This window comes from Eptatretus burgeri, chromosome 14 (genome assembly GCF_056783735.1).
Source record: "Eptatretus burgeri isolate ZD-2024b chromosome 14, Ebu_testis_v1, whole genome shotgun sequence".
Taxonomy (NCBI): Eukaryota; Metazoa; Chordata; class Myxini; order Myxiniformes; family Myxinidae; genus Eptatretus; species Eptatretus burgeri.
The window spans coordinates 47278408-47293407 of record NC_140974.1 but is presented as its reverse complement, the minus strand read 5'-3'; the positions used below and the strand labels follow the sequence as shown (position 1 = coordinate 47293407).

The 15000-nt window shown below is 43.1% G+C and overlaps 1 protein-coding gene across 8 annotated transcripts in view; it reads right to left on the bottom strand.

Annotated features, from left to right (window-relative positions):
- The window catches only part of LOC147013113 (uncharacterized), a 174351-nt gene that overhangs the window by 47186 nt on the left and 112165 nt on the right, over positions 1-15000 (bottom strand). For all 8 annotated transcript variants that reach the window (XM_085854706.1, XM_085854702.1, XM_085854708.1 and 5 more), the window contains one exon: positions 2236-2346. In XM_085854706.1, coding sequence (XP_085710832.1) covers positions 2236-2346 — 111 coding nt within the window. The remainder of the gene's footprint in view (positions 1-2235; positions 2347-15000) is intronic.

The window sequence follows — 15000 nt, the reverse complement described above, 5'->3', positions numbered from 1 at the left end:
TGGCAAGTTGTTGAATTGGAAAAAGGAATGAGGGGTTGGGGGTGATGGGAGAGTTAAAGGAGGATAGAGAAGTATGGGAGGAGTGGTAAGAGAAGGGTAAAAGGCATGGAGGAGGTAAGAGAGGATAATGGTTTGGAGGAGGTTTAGTACTCAGCAAGTCCACCTTCTCTTCCAATTAACATTCGTTTTCTTTCTTTGTTTTGTTCTCAGAGTGCAGCATGCTAGAGTACCGACGAAGGTGTAAAATAGTGCCATGAATGGAAGTACACTATATCAAATGAAACATAATGAAAGTGACGTGTTTTTTCCCAACCTCACTTTTAGTGGTGTCCTCCAACATGCAAAACCATTAGATGCATTCACAAAAAGTTTGTTGAAAAGGCAACATTGACAAGAACACCCAAACCGGTGGGCAGAGATGTGTTTGAACAAGGGACAACTTTGAATGAGTGAATGACACTGTTTTGAACAGTATTAAACTAATCAACACTTCAAACATGGCTTTAAACTGTTCCATATTCAACTTGAATGGCATTCGGTAGAGCGCATACCTCTGCCATGCAATGCCAGATCCAGTAGAACATATCAGGCCCAATATTTTTTTTGAAAAATCGAGCTATATATCGTTTTTGGCCCTGTCTCTCAATAGTGAAGAATCACTGAAAAAATTCTTGCAACCGGATCCTGATCGGGGTCTTCACCAAAATCTTACAGTTTGTCATTGTCACACACCAAACATGTCCACTAAGTTTTGTTTGAATCCAAAGGGGAGATGTTTGAATCCATGTCCACTGTACAATGTTTATAAAGGGGAGATAGAGGTGCTTGCGGATAAATGTATGGAATCAACAGAAAGTTGATTGAGCTCTACTAACCGCCATGGGAAGCAGGAGAAGTTGATGTTTCGGATGTTAACCCATCATCGTAGCAAAAGAGAGGATAGGTTAATGTTCCGACGAAGGTGTTTCAGCTTCTTTTCGTTATTATAATGAATGTTAGCATGTTTGCATAAACACGGCGGTCAGCACAACTCAATCAACATCCTGTTGATTTCATCCATCATTCTACCTGTCCACCAACGAAGATCGACACCAGCCTTCACCAGCAAGACTAATTTTTCATTTTTGTAGGTGGATACACTACAATAATTACAGTTCTAACACGATCATCATGCACAAGGTGAGGATGTGTTGGTCAAAGAAGAGAGTTGCTTTTAATCAATGATATTCACTGCACGGCAATGAAATCTTACAAGGTGTTCAGCTGAACTGCTCTGTTAACTCAACAGTCCATATAATACCTTCCCAGGACATGGGAAGGGTTCCCCCTCCATTTTTATATGAACAAAGTTAGCTCAGGCATTGTATTGCTGGGCGCTGCCATTTTATCTGATTATCAATGTATCCCCACCCTGAGAGCGTGAGCGGTAAATTTGATTGGTTGAGACGGTGTACAATTTTGCCCAAGTACTGCTAAACTGGAGGTTTTAGAAGTGCATACTTGGTGATTTGTGTTCTACAGTGTTCAAATATATAATTCAAATGAAACATAATAAAAGTTTTAAAGGATGTAGAAAAAAAACAAAAGCATTCAATCAGAATTTTACTGCTATTAATACACTGTCTCGTCTTTTACACTACTTTATTGAACATGTTAAATTCGTTTTTTGTTCCTGTTGTTTGTATCCTTTATGACGTCACTAAAAAGAGTAAGTTTTCTGTTTGGAATGATTTTCCATTTTTTTTCTTCCTGCCAAACAGACAGACAGACTGAAGCAATTGCTTTTCCGCACTTTGCGCGTGCCCGCATGAGAGGTCGCCAAACAACATTTCCAAATTCAGAGCCAAAGTACCGCTGAACTGCAAGTTTTTGGAAGTGCAAACAAGGCGGTTCGTGTTCCAGTGTTCAAAATATGAAATTCAATTGACGTTCCTCGATCATAGACCGACAGACATAGATGGAGTTAACCAATTGCTTTCCTCCGCTTCGCACTACGCGTGCGGCGTAATTATATGTAGAGAAAACGTTTCCGCCTGGTCCAAATCAATTTTGCACAACAGAGTGATGGCCAATAATTATCAAAGGAATTTGAATCACTTCATAGTGTACAATCTTCAATATTTGCAAATATTGAAGATTCACGAGTCGGAATTGCTCTTTTTGTTGTTTTTTTTCTTCATATCCAAGTAATATTTATGACTTACATTAAATGACTTAAAAAACAAATGAACGAACCTTCATTCAGTGTGGGTATTGAGTGTAGATGCTGCTCTGGGGCACTGGGAATTGATGCAGAAAGATCTTTTTCATACTTGATTTGAACCTGGCCTGGACTAGCCAAAGGACCTGTAAATCATAAAGGAACAGGTTAGTGTCCTGATCCCATCTCGTTTCACTTACACACAAAGAAAACCCTTTCACAGTGAAACCAAATATATATTATTGATAAAATAACCTTTTGTGCTTTTCACTGTGGCATACTCCATGCGATGTCTGCATATCCTATCTCTATTGTACAAATGAAAGAATGTGAAGGGGGGGGGGAGTAAAATTACTGAAGTGAGTTATGTTGTTTCTGTGAATGAAAAGATTGGTTGCTTGTGGTGTGGACAAGTGAATATGGTTTAATTGTACTGTCTCAACATGGTGACATTGGTCCAAGGCTGTTGAAACAACTTGTACAGATATTGCGTGCAAGGCAATGCAGCAGCTTTTCGCAGAACGTTGGTTATGTTGGAAGCAGGCTGCCGAATAGGGGGGGGGGGTTGTGGTTTTCTGTCTTATGCTTGTGTTTGTGGCTCTGCAGTGTCTGCTGGAGGGTACCGTTGGAGTCGGTGTTCCCACAGGCTTGCAGTCAGAAAGCTAGAGGCTTGAACCCACGTGTAAAGCGCTGAAAGGCTGCCTTGCTGCTTCGTCATCTGGTGCATAGTCTCGGATCCCCTTCTCTGTCAGTTCGCAACTGGAGCCACACCGAGAATAAGATTCCACGAGGCCCTTCCGATGCTACAAGGTTGTACCATTGGTAACATCTGGAAAGCTCCTTGTTTATTTTCAAAGTTGTTTGAAGTACTCAGCCCCTTGATATTTTTACTGTGAGCCAATCATCTACAGCACCCCCATCCTGATCGTATTTTCCAATCTTCTTTCTTTGCTTTAACCCCCAGAAGGCCCCTCTTGGTTTTAGGTCTTCACCCTTCCTCAATATCATGTGACATGCTCGATGTAGAGTGTTGGTTCTGCAGAAGCACTTTCTTTGCTTGGGTTACAATCCCGGCTGAGTGAGTGTTCAGGCACAGGTTGTCACGGCAGGAATTTGGAATTTGGCCAGGATGTCGATGACAGCTCGGCCTACTCTTTGCAAAGGATACCATGGGATCTTTAACATTCGCCAAATAATGCTTGCAGATGGGACGCTCAGTTGAACATGCATCTAAGGGCTGCACACACATTGATGAATCCCCTCCCGACGAAACACCAAGATGACTGATTCAAATCCCATTCGTCCTATTCAAATCTGGTGGGTTGCTTCAAAGAGACTGCAGTGATGGACCGTTTGGAAGACTCCCTCCCCTGTCAAATCTCGTGTCGAGGTGCCGCATTACCATACAGATTGGGAGCCACAAATCGGCCCAGCATTATGATAATAGGCATCACGTGTCTTTATCAAATTAGTCCAAGCAGACCTTAAGACACATGATGTGATAGTCCAGGTGGGGTGTGAACCACAACTAATTAGTCCCTTAATGGGCCCTCTGTAACCACCAAATGAAGAAACCACCACAGCCAGAATTCACCCCGGGACCACGTATATTTAAAGCAGAAAATATAATGACATGGGGAAGGAAACAAGAGAAGCAATCACATTTATACTAAGAGAGTGTGTGTGTGTGTGTGTGTGTGTGTGTGTGTGTGTGTGTGTGTGTGTGTGTGTGTGTGTGTGTGTGTGTGTGTGTGTGTGTGTGTGTGTGTGTGTGTGTGTGTGTGTGTGTGTGTGTGTGTGTGTGTGTGTGTGTGTGGGCGCGCGCGTGCACGCACGTGTGTGTGTGATCTCCATAACTCCAAAACAATGAAACTGAGCAGCCTGAAACTTTGCATGCATCCCAAGGCAACTTAGGCATCAGATTCTTCCAAGGAAGCGCAAAATGAAAATTCAAATATAAAACACCCCTTTTTAAGATAAACGGCCTTATTTAATTATATCCTTTATCTCGCACATCCTCGGCCACCTCGTTCTCGAAGGGGTCTTAAGGCGCATCCTGGGTTACCTCACTGGGGTCTGAAGCTGCCATGATTTTTTGGCCTGCTCAACCATGCCTTGACTTGGAACAGGCTGCAACGATTTCTTCATGATAAAGTTGTTTTTTCCACTTTCCTCACTCATTATAAAATGCCTGCTCATCATAGCTACATATTGCTGGATATATTGCAGTGCTTATAAAGGCCCGGAGACGCCAGCGTTCATGGCTATATTTAATTTCCGCACATGCCATAACCTTGAGAATATTTTAAACCAAGCCAAATTACAAAATTTAAGCTCCAGAATTGAATTCAGCAGCAGTTCTGACTGCTAAAAAAAAAAAAAAAATGTACTGTACATTTACCTAATTCGAACATATTTGATATTTCGGATATCTTTGCGAGGTGTCTGTTTAATATGACAGTCCGGAGATTGCTAATTGCTTGCCAAGCGAGCCGTTCCTCATCAACCATTTCATTGGAGCACTTAACCTACTTCATGAGCGCTCTACAATATTCACACTATCACTGAATAATGTACATTGATCGACTTGAACAATGCTAATGAGCTACTTGCTTGCGATGGCCTCGCGTTTTTATGCGGTGTATCGGGCGATGGCTGGCTCGCTGAAATTGTCCAATTTTATTTACACCACGTTTCTCCTTTTCGTACGACCTTCTTTCATTAAACAACCCATCGCTTTGGCATAGATAAATACAAGTTTAAAAAATAAGATGTTTCATTAACATCACAGCAGGATAGCCGAGAGGTACGCATGCTCAAGCTAAGCTGTCGAGCCTGGATTTGAATCCCAACCCAGCTATAAACTGTCATTCCGGTATTTCACAGGCAGGGTGCTTCATCAATGTGTGTGCCATTGGACTGGATATCACATCTGCCGGAATCCCCCCTCCCCACTCTCCCCTATCCCTCTCCCTCCGACCCCTATCCCTCTCTCTCCTCTACATCTCTTATCCCTCTCCCTCTCTCCTTTCTCTCTCCCTCCCCCACCCCTCTTCCTCTGTCTCCCACCCTTCTCGCTCCCACCCCTATCCCTCTCCCTACCACTCCTATCTCTCTCTTCCACCACTCACTCTCCCACCCCTCTCCGTCACACTCCTCTCCCACCTCTCCCTCTCTCTTTCTCCCACCAATCTCTCTCCCCACCACCTCTCTTTCCCCTCCCCCACCTCTCTCTCTTCCCCCCAAACTCTCTCTCTCTCTCTCTCTCTCATCCCTCTCCCCACCCCCCCCCCCGAGCCATTGAGCTTTGGGGGAGGCCGTTCATCACTTTTCGGGGCACTCTGTGTACAAGCAAGGCCACAACAATGGTGTCACCTTTCTCAGCACACTCAGTGGGGTGTTTCAATAGCATAAGGGGGTCTTGATTCTCCTGATTGCCTCAATGTTACCTTGATCTCATGATCCATTCCAGGCCTGTGTCACTCTATCCTTTTGGAAGTATTTAATATGTGAATACAACTAACTTACATAAATCTCTGAGTGATGAATAAGGGCCATTGTGAAATTTGGCAGAAATGACGAACCTTCTGAGCCATTGTCGTCTTTTTTTTTGTTGACAAAATGTTGAGTTGGTTTTTCTCATTTTGTGCACCACAGTTCATGCATATCTTGAAAATCACATACCATGGAACTTACTTTGAAACAGTGTACAACAACTTAACTACCCAAACATGGTATACCTGAAAATATGGCGGGAATGGGAAATCGATGGTTTACTGTAAGAGCAAAGTTTACAGAAATATAACATCAACTGGAAGCGAAGTACTGTATCATCTTTTTGTTACTTTTCGCCAATTCAAATTTCTACTTTAAAATCTTCAATGGGTGACAAACAGTTGTGAGGAAATTGATGACAAAGATGCCTCAAGGTTTGTTCAACTGTTTATCCAGGTACATGTGAGTGGATTCCATATCTGCTGTTCACACTGACATGCTGAATGGGATGTTCACATCATTATGGCTGACGCATTTATGACAAATGGACAACAAAGAGCACATATGTCTCATGCCAAGGCTGCCTTTTGTGTCATTGTACTGCAGACAATGGGCATTAATGTAGGGTACAGAGCAGACAATGCAGCAAGAAAATGGGAGGTAGAGAAGCATATCGTGTACTTATATGCACAGGAATCAATACAGTGTAAACGATACCTCATTCGTGCTGGAATGAATGATTCTTAAACAAGCACACCTGTTTTAACGCCTCACCCTCACCTTTCCCCTCATGCACATTTCCTTAAGTTTTGTTTTGTGGTGAAATGAGCTTTTTGGAATTTTTTTGGAGGACAGCTCATCAAATTCACATTCAAGATCTGTCTCAAAAACTGTATGCATTTATCAGGAGTAACTACATGGTGATGTGGTTACTCGGTGATGCTGTAACTATGTATTCTTGTTTTATCGAGTAAAAATAAAATTAAGTTATTAAGTAAAAAAGACAAGCTGTCACGATTACTAGAGTCACTTGAACTATAAAACATCAGTACCTGCGCAACACAGTTCATGCATATCAGTATATCAGTAACTATAAAACATCAGTACCTGCCCTGTGCAGCCAATCTTCTCTTACCCTGTTACGGTTCCACAAATATAAGTGTAACAATCATTCACGTTCTTTCACCTCCTTCTTTCGCCCAAGTTTAATGTACCAAGTTTGCCATTTCATGGTCTTCCCTCCAGTTCTTTGCTGCTGTCCATATGGTCTCTCCCATTTCTACTTCTGAATTTTCTGTACACCTGCTCAGACACTGCCCCCTTTTCACCTGGAGCCCCTCTCATTCTGTGCACGCATGTTTTGTCTGGCTATTGACCCTTCGATTCTCTTTGGTGATTGACCCTTCATACTCTATTGTCCTGCTCTCCCTGAGTCTTAACAACTCATGAGCAGTACAAGTAAATCCCTTCTCCCACGCAAAAGTGATCCAACTGGACAGATACTCAAAAGATTGTTTCAAGGTTTTCGCACATGGTATCTTGGCAGCAGAAGATGCTTGTTATTTGTTTAAGTGTTTTGGGGAAGTCTCCTTGGATATTGCTCATATATTTGACACACTGCTGAGACCTTCATTGTATTTATTAACTTTTCAACACGGGTAATGATCTGCTTAGTCTGCTTCATTCTCAAACACAACAAAGAGAGGTTATTGAGTGTCACTCTTCCTGATGTCTTCCTATTTTTTGCTGGCAATGCACAGCGCAGATCCTTGAATTTGTACTTACGTTGATGTGCAACACCTCATTAGTTAAGGTACCACAGCAAATTATAATAAGTGAGGATGATGACCAAGAAGAGGGACATAACCATAACCCTTGTTAATCTCCTATTTCACTCTGCTGGTAATTTTACTTTGTTTGCTATATTGTTCAAAGTCTCTTTGAATGTCGTAAAATTGCAGATTCTGTCGAATTGGTTCTAGAAAATATTTCAATGGCCTTCTTCCTGGAACATCTTCATTCCATTTATTTTCAACCTTCCTACTAGGGCTGGCCAATATCTCCATTTTATCAGCTCGACAAGATATTGAAACAAGCTCAAATGAGCTAAGATCCCCATCCTCTTAATGATGACATCATAAAAACGAATATGACGTCATTGTGATGTATCAGGTTTGCGATAAATTATCTGTGCTAATGCCCAGCTTGATTCCCACAAACAAAATTCAAACAGCTTGCCTAGTTTCGGAGATAATGGTATAGGCGATTTCCATTAGCGGCGATATTATGACGTTGACTTTTTTTCGAGGAAAAATTTCCAAAATCGGAGATAGTTACTGCCTGCGCGTGGGCTTTCTGCATATACATGGCAAGTTTCACGAAGATCCAATGAAAACTCTGGGTTGTGAAACAAAAAATGTCAAAAAATAGGAATGACGTCATAAAAATTGATATGACGTCATAAAAATTGATATGACGTCATAAAAATTGATATGACGTCATAGTGATGTATCATATGTGCGGTAATTCATCTCTGCTAATGCCCTGTTCGATTCCCGCAAACAGAATTCAAAAAGCTTGCCAAGTTTCGGAGATAATTTTTTCGGTGATTTCCATTAGCGGAGATATTTTGACGTCATAACTTTTTTTCTCGGAGGAATTTTCAAAATCGGAGATTGTTACTGTCTGCGCAGGGTATTTTTACATATATATGCCAAGTTTCAGGAAGTTTTGATGAAAACTGTAGGCTGTGAAACAAAAAAGTCCACAAGAAGAAGATGAAGAACAACAACATGAGTAAGACTTAGACATCCTCCACGAGGATCTAAAAATAGGGGCAATACCCCTGGGCGCTCACCTGGTAGAATAGTTATACTGAGGAAGAAGTCAACGTGGGACAGAATCAGCAAAATGTACCAATGAACCAGTGTTGTTGCAAATACCGATTTGGGGGGGGGGGGAGGCAACCACCCCCCCCCCCCGATCCCACCCATAAGCCCCATCAGACCCTGATTTTTTTTCTTTTTTCTTAATGATGTGAACAAACTGGTACACCACAGGTGATGAAGTTTGTGGTCAAGTTTCATCGAAATTGTGTGTGTAGTTTTGGAGAAGAAAGCAAATACATATTTTGGGGGGCAACCCACATTGACCCAGTGAGAGCCCGATGTTTTTTTAATGCCGTGAACAAACTTTGGTACATACATGGTGAGGAATGGTGTGGTCAAGATTCATCAAAATTGAGTGTAGTTTCAGAGAAGATGCAAGTGTTTGTGGATGGACGGACGAACGGACAGACCGACAGACGGACAGATGATGCGCCATCCCATCAGCTCCCGAACTACATTGCAGGTGAGCTAAAAAAACGACATATATGTAACACGATTCACTTTCGGCATTCATGCGAAAGGTGAGAAAACTTTGTCCCATCTCAGTTGCCAGTTCTTCTGCCTCATCATCAGGGTCTTCCATTGAGGATCCTGAGCCTGTGCCCCTGCGGAGGAGGGGGACTATTTGCGGGACAATCAGGTCAGGTCAAGTATGGGAGCATGCGCCAGAGCAGTGCGTCGCTGCTTCCACTTTCCGCCAGTACTCCAGGGGCCTCCGTCTGGCCATCCCCCAGGCAGATGCCTTGCCCATCCCCATCTCCTTGAGATGCTGATCAACCTGCTGCAACCACGAGCCCATTGGCCTCCTCCACTCACGAAGCTCCCTCATTGAGAGAATCTGGTGAGCTGGCTCAGCATCAGGAAAACGAACCACACATCCATACAGCCGCAGCTGACGCTTACGGACTATGCAGGTAACAAATCTCATTTGAGTCTCTCTCAGCAACCGCTCGTTGGACATAAAGTCCGACCAGCGATCGCCAAGGATACAATTAGTTTTTATTCAAATATTTTTAAAAGTTATTAACAATTAATTTTAAATAATCTTCTTCTATAAAGGAAGTTTAAACAACATTATGGTGATTCTTTGACATTGAGTGATCGGACTAAAATGACATATAGCAGGATATCTCAAAAAGTTGTGAATGGATTCGGACAAATCTTGGTGGGCAGGTTGGGTATGCAACCACGAAGAATTGATTCGATTTTGGTGAAGATCTGAATCCGGATCCGGATTCAATAATTTTTTTTCTGTGATTCTTCACCATTGAGTAATAGGGCAAAAACAACATATCGCATAATATTTCAAAAACGTTTCGAACGGATTCGGCCAAAACTTGGTGGGTGAGTTGATTAGGTGATTAGGTTAAATTTTAGTTCAAGTCTGAATCAAGATCCGGCCTTTCAGTGGGATACAAAACATAAACCAATCAACCTGGCAGAGGTATGTGCTCAACCGAGTGCCCTTCTAGTTTGTGAATGCTTCTTGTCTCCTTCCCCCATGCCATTTGCTTATAATATATACACTTTGTCTCAGGGTAAATTCCATTTATTTTCGCTGCTTTGTTTGGTGGTTTAGGCTGGTTGCAAGTTGATGGTAAAGTGGTTCTAACCACTTGAGACTGCACTCATGACCTACCAGTTTGCTCAGCCGAATTAGATCGGTCACGGGCGTCCATCGCCATGCTACCCGGTTAATTCAGCATCCCTACAAGCAGTGTAACATGGTAAACAGGTCCAGGAACTTTCTCGGGGCTGTGGATTTATCTGGCAGTTGCAGTCATTTTGACATGACCCATGGGACTTGACCCAGGCAACACGAAGGACCTGCAGCTGCAACAATAGCCACACATATACAAACATATACGAGGCATTTTTACCCATCGCTCCGCCAACGGATTTAATCGGGAGACAACACGATCTACTTCACAAACATTCTGCTCTATTCACCCTATCATTTGCCCGATGTCACCTGGCATATGATTGAAAGTCAGCTAACATCACCTTTGTCAGACAACTTCTTCTTCTTCTTCTTAAGGACCACAATTATTCCTATGTTCTTGCAGGGTTGGAACTGCACATAAAACCTAAAATCAGGGGACTGAACACAAAAAGTGCTATTCTTCTGCAATGGTAAAACATATATGCATAGAAATACCAAGAAATAAAAGCTGACCTTCTGTACCCGTGCCTCATATGAATCTCAAATCCAACTTTCTTGAGTTTATAGCAATAATCACAAATTTGACTTCACTGTTCCAATACTTATGGAGGGCACTGTAGTTGATAGGATGTGAATGTGCACCATTCTTGTTTATATTCTTACGAATGACAAATTACAGCTCATAAATCCAAGTCAAAGTTTGACAGCCAAGTCACAGCACTGTCTGTTGTTAGCTTGGATTGCCCTAAATCCTTCATCAAATTTTCGTAGGTGACACTCATTCACAATGTGATGAATAGCCTGATCTGGGTAACCAGTCGCATGATGGGCTGTATTTGAAATCCATTTGTGAAGGTGGTGTGATGTCTTGCATGGATAGTACTGATTCTGTGGAGCGTAGAACTGTTTCCAGGGCAGGTCTAAACCTGGAGGCTCTCTGTCGGATCACTCACCAGTTCTTTGGTCTCAGTGTTGTTGTCTGTCGAGGCATTGTGCCACTTGCCCTTCGTGTTAAACCCCGCATCACTCAAAACATTTGCAGAGCCCCAGAAAGTTTTGTGTGACTTGAGTCGCATAATGTGTAGATTACACAGGTCTTGGATTGGAAGCTCTGCTTTGGCATTGATGCAGGAAAACCCTCTCAGCAATTTGCCTTCCAGCACACATCAGAGTTTGGGATGTTAGACAGGACTGGGAGCTACTGCACTGGTGTTTATTTCATTGCATTGCCGATTTATCCGAATTTGTGTTTTCAGGACAGCGTCGAAGTGTTTTGTGTGGATGCTCTCTGCCCAAACAGGAGAACGGTATTCCACCACAGGAGTACACAACAGCAAGGTTGCAGTGCGAAGAGTCTGTGCACTTGATCCCCAGCTGGTGCCACTCGTTTTCGAATGATGTTTACCCTGATCCTTATCATTTCTGTGACCCGTTTTAGGTGTTTGCGGAACACGAGGCTGTGATCGAGAGTGATTCCAAGGTATTTGGAGAAGAGTTCATTATTGACTGGTTTTCCGCAAAAGGAAACCTGGAGTTTGCTGTTGGCCAGTCGGTTGCTGAGATGGAAAGCAGTAACTGTAGTCTCAGTTGGGTTTTGGCAGAAGTGCCAGTAGATGAAGTATTACTCCATTACCTTCAAGTCCTGGGCCATAGTACTGCTGAGATCTTCAGCGTTGATTGCTTGGGAAAAAACAGCAAGATCATCTACAAAGCCAAACTTTCTGGAGGTGGTACAAGGCATGTCATTCACATATATTATGTTGAAAAGGATTGGAGCTATGGAGTCCTTATGGAGCTTGTTTGCTCTCCGAGTGAAACCCTATAACTTTGATTGCCAAGCATAGAAGAAAGGACACACATTGTGGCTTGGCACTGGAAAAGCCTGGCAGCTTTCAGCAGACCATGTCACCATACCATATCATACGCTGATGAAAGATCAATTAGTGCAACACCTGTCTTGAGCACTCATTGATAGCCAGCCTCAATATGAGTGGTAATTACAAGGACTTCATCAACAAAGCTCCTACCAAGTCGAAAGCCAACTTGTTCCTTGGAAAGGCTGGGCTCCACCAGTGGAGAGCCTGACCAGAAAGACACACTCAAACAACTTGTACATCATACATAGCAGAGATATGGGCCAATAGCTAGAGGGGTCAGCAAAAGGTTTCCCTGCCTTAAGAATGGCAACAACTTTAACCTCTCTCTAGGTTGATTGTATGACTCCGGTTGCATCAATTTTAGTGAAAAGAGAAGCTAACCAATTATGTACATGACGTCCCAAGCTCTCCAAGAAAATAATTCAAGATAGGAGCCATCAATTCCTGCAACTTTACTTGCCTTGGTGGAGGAAAGGCCATTGTCAATGTCAGCCCTGGTGTTGGGAGAAGAAAGGAGGTATGTAAGAGGAGATGATGAAATGGTCTTGGAGAGTTCCGATTTTCCTGGCAACCCTCCTTAGTTGAGGCAACTTTAGAGTTGAGGTGTAGCCTTGAAGCAACATCATTAACCGTTACATTGGGAGGTTGATGTTGAGCAGGTGAGGCAGCTCGAAGTTGCTTTAGTACGTCCCATGCCTTTCTACTTGAATGAGTGAAATCAAGCTCCTCAACAGTCTCCTGACGTCTTTGTCGTCTGGCCATATGTTCGGAGGTTCCAAGAGCTCAGGTGTAACATCGGGATCCCCAGAAGATTCATAATGTTGGAGGAGTTGGTCAGTTTCTGGCAATCAACAAGGTGTATATAGCATTTATAAAAAAACACATGGGATGTTGTTTTTGGCTGCATATATCAGGATATTGCAGAAGCTGCTTCAGCTCTTCAGGAGAGGGTTGAGGCTGCTGGTGATCTGCTACTCAACTACTGTTGTGAAAGCCCCTCAGTTGGCTTTCCAAAAATTCCAGTGGGCCTGAGGTCTGGATGTAATCAACGGAACCTCTGTTCAAATGTGGATTCATGCTGGTAGATGTTGGCTGTGTGGAAAGTGTAGAAGGAGCTTACGAGATGTGTGAAAAGGGTGTCCATTGCTGTCTCTGGAAACAAAACAGAAGTCTGGATTGTCGGCTTTCCTCCTTTCTTGTGAATGTGAGTAAAGGAGTCAGATTTCAAAGCAGACGGGATGTGTCCAAAAGAGGACAGGTTGAAGAGAGCAGACAAAGGAAAAACCAAAGCAGCAGAGCAGGATTTGAGAACATCAATACGGATGCCATCTGGGCACGTAACCAATGAAAATTTGAGGCTGGACAAAACTTCTTCCACCTTCTTGGGTGTGAAAGACAAAGTCAAAAAAGGCAGTGCATATGATGGGGATATGGTGAGGACAGAGCTTGATGGGTTGCGTATACGAGATTTGGAGACAAACACTGAGTGGATCGCAACATGCTGCCTTGTCTTGAGCAGTGTCTAAGGTAAGATCGTTTGAGGTGAGTAAGAGGATGGAGGGAGGTGGAGGGGGGGGCATACACCAGATACTGACTTGACAAGGGGCCACCAATAAACTGAGGAAGGAGACTGGTTGGATATTTCAGGCCTTGACATCATCAAAATTACATTTTCTGGCTTTCCCAAGGATGTAGATCCACTAGTTGCAAGCTTTGCAACATGAGCTAAAGTTGCTCTCAGTCAAATTAACAATGTACAGGTAGCAGACAAAAAAAAATGGAAATTCCTGGGTAAATGAGGGACAATCCAAGTATATTGAAAGCAACGGCTTTCACACAGGTGTTGTGGCCCACGTGTTAATTAAGCAAATAACAACCCAGCATGCTTAGAATCATGTATAAAAATGCTGCACATGTCTGGTTGCCAAAAAATATGGCTAACATGGTTGTAAGAGGAGACTTCATTGACTTTGAAAGAGGGGTGATTGTTGGGGTGTGTGTGGCAGGAGCTTCAATGACAAAGACAGCTCAACTTGCTGATGTTTCACAAGCAATGGTGTCGAAGGTGATGTCGGCATAGAACTCCAAGGGGAAAGATCATCAGCAAAGGGCAACAGTGGGCAGAAGCGCATACTCCAGGATTGTGATATCTGTGCATTAATGTGAAATGCAAGGCAAAGCAGGCACTCAACTGCACATCAATTGATTGTAAATTTAAATCGGTGGTGAGAGCAGCCAGTTTCATTAAAAATGGTCTGCTGAGAACTCCACGGAGCAGGATACCACAGTCGGGTTGCAGTGTACAAACCACTCATCACACCTGGCAATGCATGTTTGTGAGTCCAGTGGTGCAAAGAGCACAGGTAATGGACTACCAAGCAGTGGAGAAATGTGATATGGTCCAATGAATCATCCTTCACCATGTTCTCGACAAACAGATGAGTGCATGTGTGGCACCAACCTTTAAAACTCTACAACCTTGAGTGCTTGGTTCCAACAGTGAAGGGTTCTGGTGGTTCTATAATATTGTGGGGCACATTTTCTGGCATGGTTTGGGTGCAGTCATTCCCTTAGAAGGCAAGGTCAATGCCAATTGCTACTTAATGGTACCACGTGATCAACTTCACCCCATGTTGCAGCATTTCTTACCTGCTGGGAGGGGTGTCATCCAGGATGACAATGCCCCCATCCACAGAGCACGTATGGTCGCCCAATGGTTTAATGAGCATGACACCGATGTTGTCCACATGTCATAGCCTTCTCAATCATCAGATCTGATGCAATCGAGCATTTATGGGATATTCTGGAATGATGCCCAAGACAGCGTCTTCCACCTCCATCAAACAGCTGTGAGTTGATTGAATTTCTCATGGAAGA